This window comes from Sesamum indicum, linkage group LG5 (assembly GCF_000512975.1).
Source record: "Sesamum indicum cultivar Zhongzhi No. 13 linkage group LG5, S_indicum_v1.0, whole genome shotgun sequence".
NCBI lineage: Eukaryota > Viridiplantae > Streptophyta > Magnoliopsida > Lamiales > Pedaliaceae > Sesamum > Sesamum indicum.
This window is the reverse complement of record NC_026149.1, coordinates 4,046,929-4,066,805: the sequence shown is the minus strand read 5'-3', so window position 1 is coordinate 4,066,805 and position 19,877 is coordinate 4,046,929. Positions and strand designations below refer to the sequence as shown.

The 19,877-nt window shown below is 34.2% G+C and overlaps 2 protein-coding genes and 1 non-coding gene across 4 annotated transcripts; 2 read left to right on the top strand and 1 right to left on the bottom strand.

The window, feature by feature from the left end:
* On the top strand, positions 2,037-2,958 carry LOC105161954 (pectinesterase inhibitor 3-like). The gene has a single exon (XM_011079836.2). It carries the CDS (start codon positions 2,196-2,198, stop codon positions 2,754-2,756), a length of 561 nt encoding a protein of 186 aa, XP_011078138.1. The 5' UTR covers positions 2,037-2,195; the 3' UTR covers positions 2,757-2,958.
* On the top strand, positions 4,661-4,731 carry TRNAV-CAC. Its single transcript has one exon. It is a non-coding gene; the product is annotated as a tRNA-Val (tRNA).
* Positions 5,398-13,061, bottom strand: LOC105161953 (3-oxoacyl-[acyl-carrier-protein] synthase II, chloroplastic). Of its 2 annotated transcripts, XM_011079834.2 has the most exons (13): positions 12,382-13,061; positions 11,584-11,789; positions 11,308-11,511; positions 10,711-10,821; positions 10,535-10,630; positions 10,347-10,392; positions 10,192-10,271; positions 9,516-9,584; positions 9,326-9,410; positions 7,786-7,940; positions 7,607-7,687; positions 6,238-6,297; positions 5,398-5,777 (listed from the first exon to the last, which is right to left on the bottom strand). In XM_011079834.2, the coding sequence occupies exons 1-13, from the start codon at positions 12,710-12,712 to the stop codon at positions 5,661-5,663; spliced, it is 1,641 nt and encodes a 546-aa protein (XP_011078136.1). In that variant the 5' UTR covers positions 12,713-13,061; the 3' UTR covers positions 5,398-5,660. The 2 variants fall into 2 exon arrangements, with proteins under 2 accessions (XP_011078136.1, XP_011078137.1); XM_011079835.2 differs by lacking the exons at positions 5,398-5,777; positions 6,238-6,297 and adding an exon at positions 6,945-7,437.

The following is a 19,877-nucleotide window of genomic DNA, read 5'->3' as shown; positions in this document are numbered from 1 at the left end:
AAATTATTTAAAAATTCTTGCTTATTCCCATACATATATATAAACAGCATTTATATATCTTGTGGTTTGTTTTTCTCTTGAAAATATTTAATTATTTAAGCTGCAGACGTGTTGGCTCGTAGGGCATCAGACATAGATATAAGCCATTTTGGATATAATACTTGCCCCCTGTTTTCGGTCTCGATTTTGAATTTATACATTTGAATCTAATTTATTCTAAATAATTAAAATTGGAATAAGTCAGGAACTAAAGACCTCAAACAAAGTTGCATTATTAGTCCACTAGACGTTGTGTCACATTGTTTTTACGTGCATATAATGAATACTTTTTTTATATATTTTAAAATATACAAAAAATAATATTATAAATATATAAGTTAATACATTATTAACAGTCATTTATGAGTATGAAGCCGTTTTGTTTTTATATTAATACACATATATAGATGATGGGCACAAAGTTAGAAGCCCATTATTGAATTTTCGTAATGAAATAAGTCGAAAGAAGTGTCATGAAAAGTCCCTAGTCCATTTCATTTGGGCTGAAAAAGCAGATTCTTGAAAATTAATTAATTGTTTTGTTTAAAGTTTCTCCCACAAGCCCACAATCACTCACTTATTGAAAAATTCTTATCCGAATTAGATTTAAAGGAATCAAACCAATTAGACAACAAGTCATGTGATATATTTGTTATGTGATTGATTACTTCCCTTAAATTGTATATCAATCACACAATAAGCGTATCACATCTGTTATATAATTGGTTCAGATCTGGCCAAAACCAACCAAATTAAAATCTCCTCGATGTGAAATACATTGAGTAATTAAATGATCAACATATACTTTAATTTTTAAAAATAAAGAGCACGTTTTAGTGATCCATAATATTTTCTAACATGAATTTGCATCAAATTAATAAAGAAAAAAGGTTGTTAATTAAGGGTACATTAATGAGTACACCAAATGGTTGTTGTACATAGTTATAGACTTGTTCATGTTCATTGGAGGAGGTTCAAAACCTTAATGTAGGATCAAAATTAAAAATAAATCAATTATTGGACTAAAAGTGTAATTACGTAACCATAGAATTCCATTCTCATCTAGAGTTTGAGGTGTCAATACACATCATTAATGTCCACAAAAATACACAACGTAATAATATTTGCAATTCAACACGAGAATTTGCGTTGTTATTGCTCCTCTTTTTAACGATTGTATCATCAAAGATTCAAAATAAAATATCTAAGTCTCAAATGGACGTAATGTGCCACATTATACATTTATAGGTAAGTCGCATTTATGGATTCAACTATTTTGTTGGCATTAAATGTACGTACATGTAACACAAATGTGACCCTAAAAAAGTGTAATATTGAAGTAAAACGTTTGAAACCAGTGTGCTCTATACTTCATTATAAACTCATGTTGTATTTTATATTTTATTTATATATATATAATAATTTGAGGATGCACTGATTTTTATGACCGGAGCTAATAGCTAAGAGGAGAATAAATGCGTACCTGAATTTTCAGGACTATTTGTCGGTTCCCATTGATGTACGGAGGGTATTGGGGATTCCTTGAATGATGCCACGGATCCATCGATATAGGGTCTAGATTTGAATCAGATTGAGTTACTCGATCTAAACTAGTTTAAAGAGACGTGGACTCTCCTAAACATAAGCCATTTTGAACTTTTTTAGGAGGGTAAAAGGGGAATTTCCACATCAATATAATGTGAATAATTTATTAAAAAATATGTATTAAAATAATTTGGATTTTTATACATATATCACTAGAAGAAATGTAATGTTTAATCATGGTCAATTGCATAATTAAAAATAAATAATCATACTAAATTATTATTGAAATTAACAACCACATATTGAATATTATTATATTATAATAAATAATAATTATTACCATAATTTTAGTTTATAATGGACAAAATTATAATCTAACAGTAAATTTTGTTGCAGCGTACAGGTGAAATGTAATTATAGAAATTAACATGACCAACAACCCTATAAAAACATCCACGCTACACTTTCCTCCCCTTGTCTCTCTTACTCACATACTCTGACGCACTGCCCTAAACGCCCGGTATTTCAGACAGGGCGCCACCGCCGAGGCCCGCCGTCGCGAACGGCTGCACTACCAACAAACCCATTGAAGAAGCTAACCTAAAAGGAAGATGTTAAGGACCTTACTTTTCTCTCTCTTCCTTCTCCTTCTCTCTCCTCTACTTCCACATCCAACTCCAACTCGAGCGAATGCCCAAAAACACGACCTAGTCCACAGATCCTGCCTCCACGCCACCTACCCTGCAATCTGCGTCCGGACCCTCTCCTCCCACGGCGGCGCAGCCGCCACCCTCCGCGAACTGGCCCAGTTGGCCGTCAAGGTCAGCCTCGCTCGCGTCCGCAAGGCCTCGGACTTCCTCTCCCATAAAAAGGGCAGCGGCCGGAGGGAACAGGGAGCACTCAGCGACTGCGTGGAGCAAATGGGCGACTCCGTGGAGGAGCTGAGCAAGACGCTAGCGGCACTGCAACACCTCCGCCATGACGCCGACTTCAGGTGGCAGATGAGCAATGCGGAGACGTGGGTCAGCGCCGCCTTGTCCAACGAGGACACCTGCCTCGACGGATTCAAGGAGATGGACGGCGAAATCCGATCGGACGTACATCGGAAGATCATGAACGTAGCTCGTGTTACCAGCAACGCGCTTTATCTGATAAACCTTCTTGACGATTAATCTTAGTAGTAGTACTACGTATGATCTTTACATTGATCTCAATTTCTGTCTAAGGTTTGTATATGCACGTAGTTGTCTGTCTGTGGGTGTATTAATTACTGCTGTAAGTGTAACTATATATAGCCCTAATACGTATTTGTGTTCAGGAAAAGAATCAATGTATTAGGATATTTGGTATATTATTGAAGAGTAGGTTTATCTCGATTTCGGGACCGGATCTGCCTCGGCCAAATGTGAAAAAATCATTAAAACTATTGCTGTGTGGTTGATGTACATTTTGAAAAAAGTGATCAATCACATAATAAGTGTATCACACTTGCTTTGTGATTGATTTGATACGACCAAACTTGATTCATACAAGAATTTTCTGAGGGTTTCATAGGTTTAATGTGGAGACCAGGGATTTGTTAGGTGAGAAAAGTTTTTATCCAAACGGATCGCACAGTAAATATGATATGCTTAACATATGATAGTCACTTTACTTGAACTGTATACTTATCACACAATGAGTATATTATACTTGTTATATAATCGGTATAAGTCTGATCAAATCCGATCCGAGATAAAATTTTGGGTTAGGTGGATGTTTGATTATGGGGGACTTAACATTAATTGAGACAGGTCTATGGATTGCTTAATTAAGTGAGTAGGTAGGTTAATTATGCCACATTTTGGATACTGCGTGTGGGTTTAGTATCGGACCAGCCACATAATTTTTTGGGTAAATTTACATTTATATGGGTTAAAATTTCTTCTCATTACAAATATATCTTTATTAAATTTTACAATTATTACATTTGAGGTTTGTCAAAACCTTACAGTGTCTCACTGTGAAGTGCATTATAAGTACAAATTAGCCTCCAGTTTTCTAGCAAAAGAAACCATATATATTAGTGAAATATCAAGAATTTGCAACTAAATATAAATCATAAGACTATTGTTCCCCGCAAACAAACCCTCGCTCTCGTTTATCCTCTTTCTTTCTCGTCAATTCACTCTTGTTCAGACCATTATTGTTGATCGTCGACTATGCAGTCATTTCGGCCCCAAAGCAAAACTCTTTTGTATTTGTTCACTCTTAATTATCACTTTTTATCTATATCAATCTAGTCTCGGCTCTCTCTTTTTCGTTGGACGATCATTGTCGAAGATCGCATCAGAGACGTAATTGATCACTAGCTAGTGGAATCCTGTCGCAACCTTTAAATGTAGTGATTGATCAATTCAATATAAATGTATTTGTAATTAGGACAAATTAGCCTTGGAAAATGTGAATGCAACTTTTTCTAAGTTTTTCTATTATTATGTGACCTTTTGGAAAGAGTTGCTAAGTTAAGTTCTAGTTTAGGTGAAGGAAGCATGACCGCCTTACCAATCATTGAAACATCAATCAGGAAATATTTCAGACTTATATTCCTACTAATATATATAATTTCTATAATTAATGAACAAATATTGTTATTGTCAATCTATTCAAAGCTGGAATCAGTGACTTGACTTCAAGAACCAGACCAAGAACAAGCTTTTTATGGGTCCAGTTGTTCAGATAGTATCCTTTAGTAATTATCGTTGTATTTTGTATTACCTTATGCTATTTATTTATATACTTAAGTAAAAATATTCCACATATATAAAAACGTAATACTAAGTTATGATAAGAAAAAAGAAAAATCTTGATTATTAGTTGGTTAGGACTTGAGCATCTCTCCAAATTACATATATACATATATATATATATATTCTGATTATAGGTAAGACTTAATTTGATTTTTTTTATATATCTCAAAATTTCAACATTTATATATTAATGCATATTTTACACTAATTCTTGGAGGCAATTTGAGAATACAAAATGAAGTGTTGTTTGTGAATGTATAGATTGAGATTGAAATCATACATGCAACGTCTGGGTGGTGTAGTTGGTTATCACGCTAGTCTCACACACTAGAGGTCGGTTCGAACCCGGGCTCAGACATGCCTGTTTCAGATAATAACCTTTTTCCTTGCCAAACAATTTTATATGAATATTCAATTTGAATTATAATATATTTTGACCAAAAGTTCATATTTAGATTTAAGTCATTGTAAAGCAAAACTATGGTCATGTTCTCACTAACCAGCAAAATTGTCCAGTAATTTAACTTAAAATATATTTTTTTTCATTTGAAAATCAAGAATTTGCACCTAAATGGCAATGTATAACTCATTATTTTATGTAAGTGAATTATACATTGATGATGAGTGAGCTGTAATGCGTTAGTTCAATTTCTAATATGTTGATGGAATTAATGCAGTATTCAAACTGCAAAATGTCCCAATAAATTTTGACAAAAGAAGGATTCCATCACATCTAAGGATTGAATAGGTAAATGAATTTAGTCCAACATCAGTATCAGTTCAGTTAGGTGGTAGAAATGCATGCAAGTGAGAATTTAGTAATACAGACCAAGAATCATTCTAATTTACTTGTACTTTCCCGAATACCAGAAGCAAGTGTTGGTGGTTACAGAGATAACATTAGATAATCAGCAGAGGTGAAAAAAGAGCCTCTCACAACAGGAAATACCAGAATTCTCATCTTCTATGCAACATAAGAATGCTATCCAAAGACGCTGCTGATATAGCAAAACAATCCGATTGCTTGAGAAGGCAACTCGTATGAACTATAACACTTGTACAGGTGTCCCTACTAATTAACCTAGCATTTTTCTCTCTTGCTCGGCACAGAACCTAAGTTTGCTCTTCTTAATATAACTATACATCAAGGAAAAAGAAAACAACTGCAGAGTACGGCACATTCCAGTTGTTGTGTCGACCGTCCATTTCCTGAGACTTGAGGCCAATATGAACCTACCATTACAGACCTTTGCATCAATCTTTTTTCCAATTCAAGCGCTGTAGAATCTATTTGTATGGAGCAAATAAAATTGATGAGTTGTGGCCGCCAAATCCGAATGTATTAGACAATGCCACCTTAATATCCAGTCTTTCTTTTGTTGGTCCCACCAGCAGATTGGTATTCTGGATCAAGTGCAACCATCACTAATTCTATACAGCTTTATGAAATAAATAATACAAAGCCTGAATCGACTAAACAGGCACAGGTGCATTCTGGTTCATCAATAAATGTAATGCAGATTCGACTAACAAACAATGCTGCTGAATCAAGTTATCAAGCACATGTGCATTCTGGATCATTCGAATCAAAAGTCACAAATGCATTAAACAGATTTCTCAGTCCAACTCATGCATGTTATCACCTGTCTCTTTATATGCATTTAATCTCACATGTCCTGTCCTCAAGTTACGTATTCTATCTACAACACAGGAATAATCAGCTGTGGTTAAGCATGTCATAAATTAATGGCTTACAGATATTTCTTTTCAGATAAGTGAACGCATGACAGAGGACAAAAATGAGCTGTAACACTATTGTGTTTTCATATCAAATTACTGAAAGAATTGGGGTGAAGAAGCTTACCACGCCATCATCTGGATTTTCAAGATTGACATTTGGATGAATCCAGCCAGTCCTAATTGCCTACAAGAAGACAAGGGTCACTTTAACAAAAGCTTGTTGTTCCAATTTTTCATCATTTGGGAACATTCAATCAGACAATCACATTAAGGTATCATAATAATGACGCGGAACCGAAGTGGACCAATTTCACATAACTGATCACACAATGGCTATGTTGTTCCAAAGTCAACATATTTGGCTCTCTATGCATCAATTTGATTCCAAACCCTTAAATAAATAAGAACAAAAAATAATTTAGATAGCAAGATGAAAAATTTAAATAGATTTTAAACTTATTAGACAAGAATAGCAACATAAAAGCATATTCTTGTATGTTTTAGTTACTTTTAGTATATTTTAATTACTCTTCATAAAACCAAATAAAATGTTTAGATATTAATAGGGGTTTCATACTTGTAACTAGGAAACATATTCAATTCAAACTTTAAATAAAGTACTTAGAAAATAATTTATATAATATTTTAAAGCGCTTGATAATTGGTATATATATAAAATAGATTAGAAAATTGAAAGGGGAAAGAAGAGCAGCAAAAGAAAATCTTCATGTTCTCCACTGAACCAGCCTACCCTACCTCAATCCCAGCCCCTCACCCTTATCATCCCCACCCCAATGCAAAACCACCAAAAAAGTCCCACCCAAAAACCCCTCCCCTATGGATAGTGCCCAAGCGTCAAGTGGCACCCCCTGCTCAATCCCACCTACACAGAGCTCACATTAATATCAAAGTAAAAATGTGCGCGTGAACATGCACACCTACACCCACATGTCGGCAAGCGTGCCCGAGCACATGTAGGGGTTGGAGATGGGGTTACTGTTCAAGATGGGCAAATTGTCATTACAATGTTTCGAGTTTCCAACTTCTCTTAAACAAGCATATACGTATATATATGTCAAGCTAAAACAGACATTTGAAATTTTCAGGGAGGTTTTACTGACTCCATTGGTTTTAGGGGGTACTCATAATTTCAGTACTTGGAGGAATAGTTTTCATAAATAGGTCAAACCTATTGTGTGGTTTTTTGTATTTAACCCAAAAAAGTAATATTTTGGTTAATTCCTTTTCCTTGAATCCTGATGCCTTTCTGATTTCTGATTGGGGTACTTTAAGAGGATGAGAACACAACACCCGAATCACCCACCTGGAAAAGGAAAATGTTCAGAAAGTTCAAAAAGAGAAAAAAACACTAATATCCAAAGGCATATGCATTGATTGATAACTCCCTAACAGGTTCCTTCTGCAAATGATTAAGCCAAAAGTTTGCTAAAATTTCATGGCTGTATCCACAAAACAATACACAAGCAAGGCACCTGCACAGTTGCAACAGCCTCCACAGCACCAGCTGCTCCAAGTAGGTGTCCAGTCATAGATTTTGTGGAGTTCACCCTTAACTGCAAAAATGAATAAGGATTAGCCAAAAATTACACAAAAACTTCTGCAATAACTCACAACAAGTATGGCAAGAAAGAGAACAGAAGCCTGTGGGAACCTCTGGATTCTGCCCAAAACAATGAATAAGCGCTTGATACTCCTTAAGATCACCAGATAGAGTAGACGTTGCATGTGCATTTATATAATTCACATCTTCCTTAGATACTCCTGACTGAGACAGAGCCTTCTCGATGCACAAAATGACACCAGTCCCTGCTTGTAGATAAATCAAAGGGTCAAAATTACATGCAGTTATTGCACATATAAAGAGGGCTACAATATTGGCAGTTTGTGTATATAGCAGAATTTAAACTCGGGAAAACCATCCCTGGTTCCAAACATCACAAAGTTGGAACCGGAGCTATTAGAACCAATACGTTATTATGGATGGCAACTGGACCCGAAAACCGGGGCCCAAATGGGGCGGGTTTGGTATTGGTTTTGACAGTTCTGCGGTGGGTCCAGGTCCATTGGGTTGGGGCCTGCAGGGTCCGGGTTGGTGCAGGTTTTGGCTCGGACCCAACCCGGCTCATATTTTATATAAATTTGACTCAAGTTTCCACATGCATAGTGCATAAACACATGAATAAAAGCAAAACGACCTACACATATCAAATGAACAAGTCATACAAATTAATAGAACAGTTGAAAAGGAAAAGTTCAATCATTTTTTAATGGAAATTTCAACCATATGGAGAACTATTCATGAAGTTTAGTTATTTTTTTAATGTTGGAGGGTCTTAGGGCTATCATTGTTCCAAATGAAGAAGGCTGGTGATACAGCAATTCAACTGGTAGTTCTCAGATATTGACAAGGTAATGGTATACTTGAAGACGAAACACTTTCTAGGCCATTTTCCTTTTTTATTCATTTTTTCTTACTTCTGCACTACTGTAAGAGAAAAGCCAAGGGAGAAGCAGGTGCATTCCAAGCTCGTTTTAGCTAAAAGGTAAGAACAGTATACATCTTCTTCATTCATCTTTATGAGAAGAAAACTGAAGCTTTAGCACGGATAAATAAGAAAAACGAAAATACTCAGAATGATTTGATAAAGAATCTTCAAAAGTTGACAACTGATGAGTCTTCCAAGCTTTCTCAACAAGGCAACTATATCATTTTCTGGAACTTATTTTTAGATGAGATGCCATAGTTACAAAGGTAAATATAACTTGATACACCATGACCTAAGTCCAGCTCCTTCCTGGGTAATGGTATATTCATATACTCACCTTAATGATTTCATCACAGTCATTAAGGAATAAGATTTTGTTGAATTTTGTTGCTTTAAGTTGTTATAGTCATATTACACTAAAATGGAACCAGATTAGAAGCAAAATTAACTTATGAGAAGTAGGTGAGGTGGCCTAGCTGTGGTCTCTGGAGCTTAAATGTAAACTTCATCTATGCTAGCTTCAGCACTTTCAATAGACATTGCTCCTCTAGATTAGCAGCTTAACAAGAGAGATTTATCATTCATCTCCCGTTTGCTCTTACTCATAACGATGTAATATAATCCCACTACTCCCCAAACAGCAAACATGACTTCTCTTCACCTCATGCATTAATTTTGTAAAAAAGAAGAAAATAAGGGATGTACCTTCTGGATGAGGCTCTGTCATGTGATAAGCATCACATGTGAAGCTTCCACCAAGAAACTCAGCATAGATAGTTGCTCCTCTCTTCTGCTCATCCATATGGATTGGGAAGGTTATTTTTAAGGAAAAATTAGCCAATCTGCATACATGACAAAAATATCAGCTCCTGAACCGTTTAGAGTGTCACGCTACCTTAGCATGTTCAAGTTCCTCCAAAAGCAATACTCCTGCTCCTTCTCCCATAACAAATCCATCACGATTCTGTCAAACATCAGAAGTTAAGTCATAGGAGAAGTGATACTTAAGATCAAATAATTATGGGGTGTAACAAGCTCTCAATTGAGAGTCATAAGTGAGTGGTATGGTAGAGTGGTGGAAACATTTTTTTCTTCTGTATTTTGGACCTTAGCTCCATGGAACAATATGATTCTCCATTTGATGGTTCATTTAAATTACAATTTTCCATCCATCATCGCTGATATAAGCATATTGACCTGATTGATTGGTGTTCAACATAGACTATCTGGATATGCAAAGAACTTAGGTCATGACTAATGGATAATTCAAAATCACTTTGATCTGAAAGATAAGAAAATTTTACAGCCGTTACTATGATGTTGAGTGGTCAAGTTAAATAGCTTCTATCAATGGCTACACCAGATAATTCACAAATTTTTCATTCAGGAAAGTTGAAGATAAGGTAAATCAACTATTGATATACATGTCACTTCAAAAATGAATAATGAGACAATTTTTTCTGAACTCTAGGTTCCAGCATAGCAAGTATGTGCGCGAGAACATTCAGAACTTCAATTATTGTTCATCAAATTTCTGCAATATACATAGAGATAAGCAAACAGAAAATTACAGTATCCCAGGGACGTGAGGCTTTAGTAGGATCAGCATTTCTCTGGGACAGTGCCCCGCATGCAATAAAACCTCCCAAACCTGCACCAAGTTTTATCATTTAGAATCTGAAATGAGCATTTGGAAAAATATGTAAACAGAGAAAAGGACAGTTACCAATTGGTATGATTGCTGCATCTGAGCCACCACAAAGCATCATATCCTGCAAAATCTCGACAAGCATCAGCAATATGGGAAGGTAAGAGATAGCGTGGTCTATACTCTGAAAATTTGTTAGTTGATTTGGACAAAAGGAAACGAGGAACTCTAGTCTGAATCTTGAAAGAAGAGGGCAAGTGACTCACAGCTTCACCTCTGATGATATGGTTAGCAGCATTCAGTATACAGAAATTGCTTGTTGCACAAGCAGTAGATATTGAGTAGTTTGGGCCCATCCATCCCTGTAATAATCAAGCTCAGGATCACGACTTAAGTTACGCATTAATCGAGCAGCTGCAGTCAAAATAATGAATTTGTTTACCAGATCCATTGCGAGCATGGCGGAACCCATGTTTGTAACTGCAAAAGGAACACAAAATGGATTCATCTTCCTATATGAGATCCGCAAAGCTTCAATTGCATCATTAAAGACCTGTCCAAATGCTAAACCAACTGAGAAGGCAGCCAACCATATCTTGAGATAAAGTCATGTGGAATCTAATAGAACTACTAGAAGAACAACATATTTTCCCAGTTTAGACATTTAGGTTCTCATTGGGGAGGCTTCAACATGCTATTGAACTTCTAAAACTCAAGAAAATTTTATTCTCAGGTGATCAAATATGACATTCTCATTTGTGTTCAATTAATCATAAAGTTCAGAAATAGATTCAACTATGTAATCTCAAAAGGAAACAATGCTGCTATGATTTATACACCCATGCTGAATCATGGTAACACACATGAGAACAAAAACCAGGAAATTGATAAATTATCACAATCTGAAGGCAAAGCAAAATTCCAAAGTCAGATCAATGGTGGAACCTCCATTAAACCCAATTCCTCGAGCATTTATGCAGTATTTCACCTGCAGCCACCTTATCCCTCCTTTTTTTTGGTGAGAAGAAATTAAACTTACTTGCATCCCACCCATAGCGGAGCCAATTAGGACGCCACATCTTGCTTTATTCAATTCTTCCATGACATCTTCTGTAATTCCTCCATCAGCTAGAGCCTTCTTGCCTGCTGTCAGCATGTAAAGCATGAACCTGTCCATTCTCTTGGAAAATTTGGGTGCAACCCAGCCATCTGCTGAAAATGACTTGATCTCTCCAGCAATCCTCTGCAATTGAAATCATTCTAGCAAATGACAACCACCCTTAAAATAATGAAAAGAGGATACTGCGAGACATACAGTTGGATACTGCGAACAATCAAAAGCTTCTATCTCACTAATTCCACTGACTCCTTGAAGCAGGTTGTTATAGAAGACATCTGGATCATGACCAAGCGGTGTCTCCACACCCATACCCGTGACAACAACTCGCCTTTGTGGAGTTGGAGGTTTCTGCTTGGGTGTAACCTCCATGGCAGGGCTTACAGCTGTAGCCATTATTTCTCCTATAATTCACATGGGAACCCAAATAATCAACAAAGATGCCCCAGGGAAAACAATCTCGTGCATCATGATCCATAAAATGTGAAAAACCTTTGAAGCAATTAAATTATTAACTACAGTTTGCTAAATGTAGAGCTCCGGAGATAGCGTAGCACCACTCCTATGAAAATAGTTAATACAACAACTCTACGTGAATTAGCCTCTACTTCACTAAAGCTGATCACATGATTCATGCATAAACAATGAACAACAGCAAAGCACAAACTATCTTTAATTTTACTAAACCCAGTTCACTAATAATTGAATTCCATGACCGAAAACTACAAGCACATCATAAACCAAGGAGAAAATCTAGTGGGTCAGGAATTTAATTAAGCCAATCACGAGGAAAATACACGTAACTTAAATTTAAAACCCCTAAACTAAATTATAAATACATATATATGTGTGTGTCTGTGTGCGTGCTTGCGTTTATAAAACGACAACTAAATTCACGATACAAGCCATAGCAGCACACCAAACACAACAAAAATCCGCACAATCACCGAAATGTAGACACACAAGCACAGAGTAAAAGCAAGCAAAAAGACGCACCACAATGTGGAGAGGAACGAAGGAGTTTCCTGCGCCTGCGAAGCAGCGGCAAATTCCTCGATGCGAAGCCGAACAAACATCCGGATGAGGCATGCGAAGATTTATAGAAGTCATCGCAGGGCTCAAATGCGAAGCAAGAACTGGCGAGACTGCTAAAACTGGAGAAGTCCGGAGCACATTTGGCGAGAACCCGCTTCCTGCGGCGGGCAGCCCATTTGCTGAGGCGACACAAACTAGTCGACGACAACATGGAAACAGAAGATTCCTTCTCATAAGCCACTGACATGCATGCGGCCATCAGCCATGAGCACACCACCGATGTCGCCGCCATCCCAATCCCCTGTTCCCCCCACAAACCTCTCCTCAACAGAATGTTAGTATGAATATATGTATAATAATGTGTATCTATACCATTCCAATGTGTATAAATCTCTGTATAAGTATATATATATATATATATATATCAATTTGGTTTGACGGATTAAAACTGAGAAGACTGTGGGGACTGGAAACTGAAGTGTGTGGGCTTTAAGATGGGGATTGTGAAATCAATGAGAGGGCCATTTTCATTGATTGAATCTCTGTGTGTGTGTGTGTGTGTGAGAGAGAGAGAGAGAGAGAGAGAGAGAAGAGTAGAGAGAGAATCAAATTGGTATCATTTTATTTGGTGTTTCTTCGGTTTTTTGGGCTTCAAATTAATTATTTATTGGAGCAATATCCGACTCTCTCTCTCTCTCTCTCTCTCTCTCTCTCTCTCATAAAATATAAAAATAAAAAAATAAAAAAGAAATATTAGGCAGCACAGCAAAGCATCTACCACCAGAAAAATTTAAAGATAATAGGGGGAGGGGAAAATTTGATGGTGGGTGAGAAGTTAATTAAATTAAAATTTTAAATTGGCATATCAAATTAATTAAGAAATCAATTTACCCATTTTCAGTTATATACTTAGTATTTGTGGCACACACTTTTATTTGCAAATTTTACAATATTATTTAAAATAAATTATTTTAAAAATATTTATTATTTAATAAAATATATAAAGCATGATAAGTTAATATTAAATTTATAATAAATTAGGGTAAAAAATACATGAAAACAAAAAAAAAATAGTAAATACCAAAACATAATGGGGGAAGTGGGAAGTTATAAAATGAATAAAAAATAAATTAAATATAAAAAAATCAGACCAAAAAAGATAGAGACACCAAAGAGTTACTCTCCCTTCGTAATAAAGTATAGATAAGTATAGCTTATAATAACAAGAGTTAGTTACTTCAAAGCGTTGGTTCTTAATAATTAACTAATGTATACGGCACTCTTAAATGAGTGCGTATAATTAAAATAAAAAAATTAAAAATATAATTTATTATGTTTTTAAATATGTATTTTAACTGAAGAAAAGAATATTAAAAATAAAAAAAGAAATTTATAAAATGTTCAAGTTAGTGGAGGTTGAGAGATGGAGGGAGAAAATTATAAAAATTGGTGAAATAATTTTAAAACTAAAATAGAAAAAAAAAACATACCATAATTTGAGACACCAAATGCCCACTGTATAGATTAGTGAAGGAAGCATACACATATGTGAGGTCGTTCAAAGTATAATTATTTAACTAAATAAATAAAAAATAAAATAAATAATCAATCAGAATAATTAAAATGTATTAATTTTAAATTTAAATGAATAATAACAAATGTGGAACAAATAAATCAAAGAAGACTTTTCTTCTTAAAAAAGTAATAAATATTGCGTATTTTAGCCAATTATGGCAACCAAAATAAATTTCTCTATGAGGCTAAGCATTAATATATAATTAGGCGTACAGTATATGGCACGTTGAATGTATGTGTAACAGAAATACCAATAGTGTGTTCTCCCGTAATATATAGTAATCAGTATGTGTGGCACAATTAAATATTTTTGTATAATTAATTTAAATTTTTAAAAGATATATTAATTAAATTAATAAAAATATTTAAAAAATATAAAAAATGAGAGAATAAAAGTGATGTTGAAGTTGAGAAGAAAGGAAAACGAGGAGTTGAGGAGAGAGAGAGAGTAAAAAAATATAAAAAAAAAAATTGACAGGCCAATAAATTAAAGATACCAAGATGGTGTTCTTCAAATATATTAGTAATTTGTGGGGATAAATATATTTTTGGTCCTTAAATATAGTTACTAATGTGATTTAGTCCTCAAACTTTAAGTTTTTTTTCACTTTTAGTCCTTTCGTTAATTTTTGTGCTAAACTTAATGAAAATTTCAAAACAATGCTATTTTTCTCCCATTTTGTGATGTTCTTTCACATCAATGCACCCATTTTTTCTATTATTTTTTTCAAACTTTAAAAGAGAATAAATAAAAAATAAATAAATTTAAGCAACAAAATTTTTAAATAATATTAACAAAAAATTATCAATAATAGGAAAATTGTCGGTAAATTTTAGAAAAATTGTTGCTTAAATTTATTTCTTTTTTGGTTTATTCTCGTTTGAAATTTGAAAAAAAAAATAGGAAAAACATATGCATTGGATTACAATTTGAAAACACCAAAAAATGGGAGAAAAATAGCAATCTTTTATACTTTAAATGAAATTTATGTTAAGTTTAATAGAAAAGTTAACGGAAGGACCAAAAGTATCAAAAAGTTAAATGTTTGAGAACCAAAATTACAACCCTAAATTATTTAAGGATCAAAATCGCATTAGTGACTATATCTGAGGATAAAATATATATTTATCACGTAATTTGTGGCACACTCTATGGATGTGCAATTAATTTAAAACTTAACTAATATAATTGTTCCTTTTACAAAATATATATATTAGTTAAACAAATAAAAATAGTAAAATAATAAAAGTTGGGGAAAGTTATTAAGAGAATAGTGGGTGGAGAGAGAAGAAAAAAATATAAATAATATAAAAAATAACAGAAATTGTGGGAAGTTACTAAGAGGAGAGTGGGAGAAGAAAAAGACATATGAAAGTTGAGAAAGAGAGATTTGGAGGTTAAAAAAAATTTATTTTTTGAAACAGTGTCTCATTTGTTTTTTGTCAAAATAAGTTTACACAAATTATAGGCCCTACAACTAAAAAAATTATATACATACTCATACATATATATTATCTCCTATTAAACAACATCAAACATATCATACTTATTTTATATTATCTCCAAAAACAAATCCAAATATACATTCTATTTCTAACACATACTTATTTATCTTTATTTTTCTCTCTCTATCTCCATAAAACACATCAAACCAAGTTAAAAATGAAACCAAACATAGTGATGATGTTTAGGAGAGATATAGTCGTAGTATCGATAGAGGGTGCTACAAATGAACTATTATTAATTGATTACAAATTTCTGACGACTCAATACCTAATAAAGACAATTACAACAAATATATATTGATCGATAATGTCAGATAAATTAAATTTAAACAATACTAACTTTTACAGTAGACAATACCAACTATGCAATAGAACAACATCGCACGCATATGATGGGGTTCGAATCCATGACCTTTAAAAAGTCGTAGGGGCTAAGTTAATAATAACTGCTATATAGGTGGACTAATAACTATTATAAAATAGAATATTACTCACAAATTAGTGAAATTTGATGGCAAAATTATTTAAAAAATGTCGAAATTTTTTTTTTGCAGAAGTAGGTGAATTTGAAAAATGTTAACATTAGGCGGAACGCGGTGCCTATTTTTTAATTAAAAAATAATAATAATAATTTTAGTTGAAATAAAAAATTAATTTTGTGAAAACTTTAAAAACTCGTGAAATATTGACGAAAATGAGTAATTGTAGTTTTGTTGGAATCATCTGGACGAGAGGATTCAAACAGTGATAGTCTCATGCCGTGATTTGTCCTGACGGCGGAGAAATCGACTACAAACAATTTCAGCGTAAACGTTGGCGGCGGAAATATTTCAAATTGCAACAAATACTTGATGAAATTGAGCAAGACTAGTCTCGTTGGAATCGTCTGGACGAGAGGATTCGAATGGCAGTGGTCTCAATCCGTGATTCGTCCTGATAGGGGCAAACAACTTCAACGCGAATTTTTGGCCGAAAAATCTTCAAATTTTCAAATCTCAACAAATACTTGATGAAATTGAGCAAGACTGGTCTTGTTGAAATCGTCTAAATGAGAGGATCTGAACGACAGTGGTCTCAATCCATGATTCATCCTGACGGAGGAGAAACGACGGCAAACAGCTTCAATGCGAATTTAAAAAATTTTCGGCCGGATTCGCGTTGAAGCTGTTTGCCATCGTTTCTTTGCCGCCAGGATGAATCATGGATTGAGACCACTACCATTCAAATTCTCTTATCCAAACGATCCCAACGAGACCAATCTTGCTCAATTTCATCAAGTATTTATTGAGATTTGAAAATTTGAAGATTTTTCGGCCGAAAATTCGCGTTGAAGCTGTTTGCTGCCGTTTCTCCGCGTCACGGATTGAGACCACTTCCGTTCGAATTCTCTCGTCTAGACGATTCCAACGAGACCAGTCTTGCCCAATTTCATCAAGTATTTGTTGCGATTTGAAAATTTAAAGTATTTATGCCGTCAACATTTGCACTGAAATTGTTTGGGGTCGTTTTCTCCACCGTCAGGACGAATCACGGCATGAGACCATCGCTGCTTGAATCCTCTCGTCCAAACAATTCCAACAAAACCACGATTACTCATTTTCGTCAATATTTCACCAAGATTCGAATTTTTAAATTTTTCACAACAATTTTTTTTAATTTCAACTAAAATTCTTATTATTTTTTTTAATTAAAAAATAGGCACCGTGATCTAAGATCGCGGTGCCATAGAAAGAAATTTTTTTTTTAAAAAAAACTTTGAGGCACCGCACTGTAAGAACGCGGTGCCGCCTAGAATGTTAAAACTTTTCAAATTCACCTACTTCTATAATTTTTTTTTTCTCGACATTTTTTAAATAATTTTGTCGAATTTGATCCTATGATATTATAGTCACGTGATTTTAACTCTACCAATTAAATTAGACTTTATTTACAAAATTCTGCACTGGAGAGCTATAATAGTATTTTTTTTTCTTTTATTTAGAACTTTCGTATAAATCGCATAATTTCTTCCCCTTATCTATACAATTTTTATCATAAATTGCATAATTATTCCACACAAGGATAGAATTTTTAGTTTTCAAACTACTCATTTAATTAGTTGAAATTTTTATAAAACAATATTACATATCGTATTTTATATACACATTAATATAAAAAGATGAAATGTTGTGCAAAGTATTCTATGCTTTTATTTTTATGAGTCTCACGATTTTGTCTTGAATGCTCGCTATTAGGAGATAAAAGCATTGAGATTTATAAGTTAATAATAAGTATGAATAAATGGATAGATTTAATTTGACCAGTGAAGGAATAAAATAAGTGGATCACAAGTGCTTCTTCTTTTTTTTTTTAATAACAACGATGAATTATAATTAATTAAAATAAATTGATTAACGTTTCACGAATATGTCACTATTCGAACCCATCATCTCTAATGTCATGGAGTCTCAATTTCGACAACTGAACTAGAACTCTTTGGCAAGTAAATCACAATTGTTATGCGTGTTATGTATATGTTGCTTACAAATTAATAATTGTACTTTTAATATTTTAATAGTTATTTTTTATTTAGAATCAAATTCACTTATAAATAGCAAAACCATCCCAAACTGCAATTTGATTTTAATTTCGGTTTATAAAAATGTAATTATTAATTCTGTATTTGTGAAACTACTCGCAGTAATTCAACTGAAAAACGTAAAGAATTGAAACTGCACTACAATCAGCCCAACACGTCAGTTAACATAATTACATATTTATTTATTAGATATAAATAAATGTTCGAATACTAGACGTCATTTTTGTCAAACTATAAATACTTATTAATAGTAATATTGGACACATAAATTTCATTAAATACAAACGAGCAAAAAAAAAAGAAAAAAAGAAAGGTTGAATGGTAGCATAAATGTCACTTTCTTACATTTAATATGAATTAAAAAGTCTACCTAAAAATCATAATTAAGAATGTAAGGGACCACCAAAAATAGGTAAGCTGAATATGTAGTAGCTAAAGTTGAAGATTATTCAAGGGATAATTACACTCTATTTTCCTAAGATTTAGTATAATTATATGTAGATTTGCTGTGGTTTACGAAATTACATATAAAACTCCTGAGATTTGCTTCCATCTTATAAATAAGTTCTTCCGTTAGTCCAAATTTACCTAATTTACTGATAATTATCCCCAATTGACTTGTAGAAGATCAAATAAATCTTTTTATGATCGAATAACCCTCATATAAACTAGGATTGACATCAATAGAGTAGGACCTCGTATCATCATCAGGCACACCATCGTAAGAAGAAGAAAAATAACTCGGCTGAGGTGCATAAAATATCATTCTTTGCGCCCAATCCATCAAGTGTTCATCTTCCCAGTGTGAATAATTACCCTTGACAAGAACAATTGGGGTTTGCTCCTACGGTACTAGATGGGAAATCACAGCATCAAAGTACTCCTCCACCCTCTCATCGCCATGAGAGGTCCAATTATAATTATTAAAAAATTAGTCCAGGACCAAATTCGTTAGGCCCAAGCCACAACCCCCACCCACCACCTGGAAGGCTAGACCCAACCTACCGGCTCGATCCACCTACTACCCGACCCAGTTCCCATTTTTAGATGATTGAAACTCTTCGCCTTCTTATTCTTTTTTCTTGGCCGAATTTATTCACCCTCATCGTCTTTTTTCCATTTTCTCGATTTTTTGCGCCATCATCAATAGCTTATCTCTTTTTATTCACTACTTTCGGGATGAAAACATGGAGAGAAACAAGTGAGGAAAAATAAAAGAGATAGGTAAACCTAAGTGGTTTGATGGTACCTTGGTGGCCACATGTGTGCTTTGGTGGTGTAGGTTAGCCTTGGTGGCTATAGTCCCTTGGTGGGTTGAGCAATTGGTGGTTGGGTTGCTGGCCTTTGTGGTTGTGGCTTCCCCATTGGATCCGGCTCCCTGAGCTGAAATTATTTATCATTGCTATTTTTTCTCACTGTTTCTATTAATCTGTAATCATTGTTATATTGGTTTGTATTCCGCTCTAATAATTATTTTTGCTTTGTGGGCTCCCAGTGTGGGTAAATTCCCAACAATGATATTCTGGCTTAAACATCTCGCATATACAAGTGATAATTTACATCGTCGGGTGTTCTGAACTTTGTGTTTTTGCACTTCCGAAAAGAGCATCTCATTTTGTCTCCATTCGTATGTACATGCTGACACTTGGCCCATACTACAAAAGTCTTAAACCCATCCTCAAGCTTCGGTCTAAGACCTATCCTTCTCGAGAGATTCTTATGATGCATCCATCTCCTCAATTCCCGTAACATGATTATATATATCACTGCATGTTCACATATTTCGCCACGTTTCATG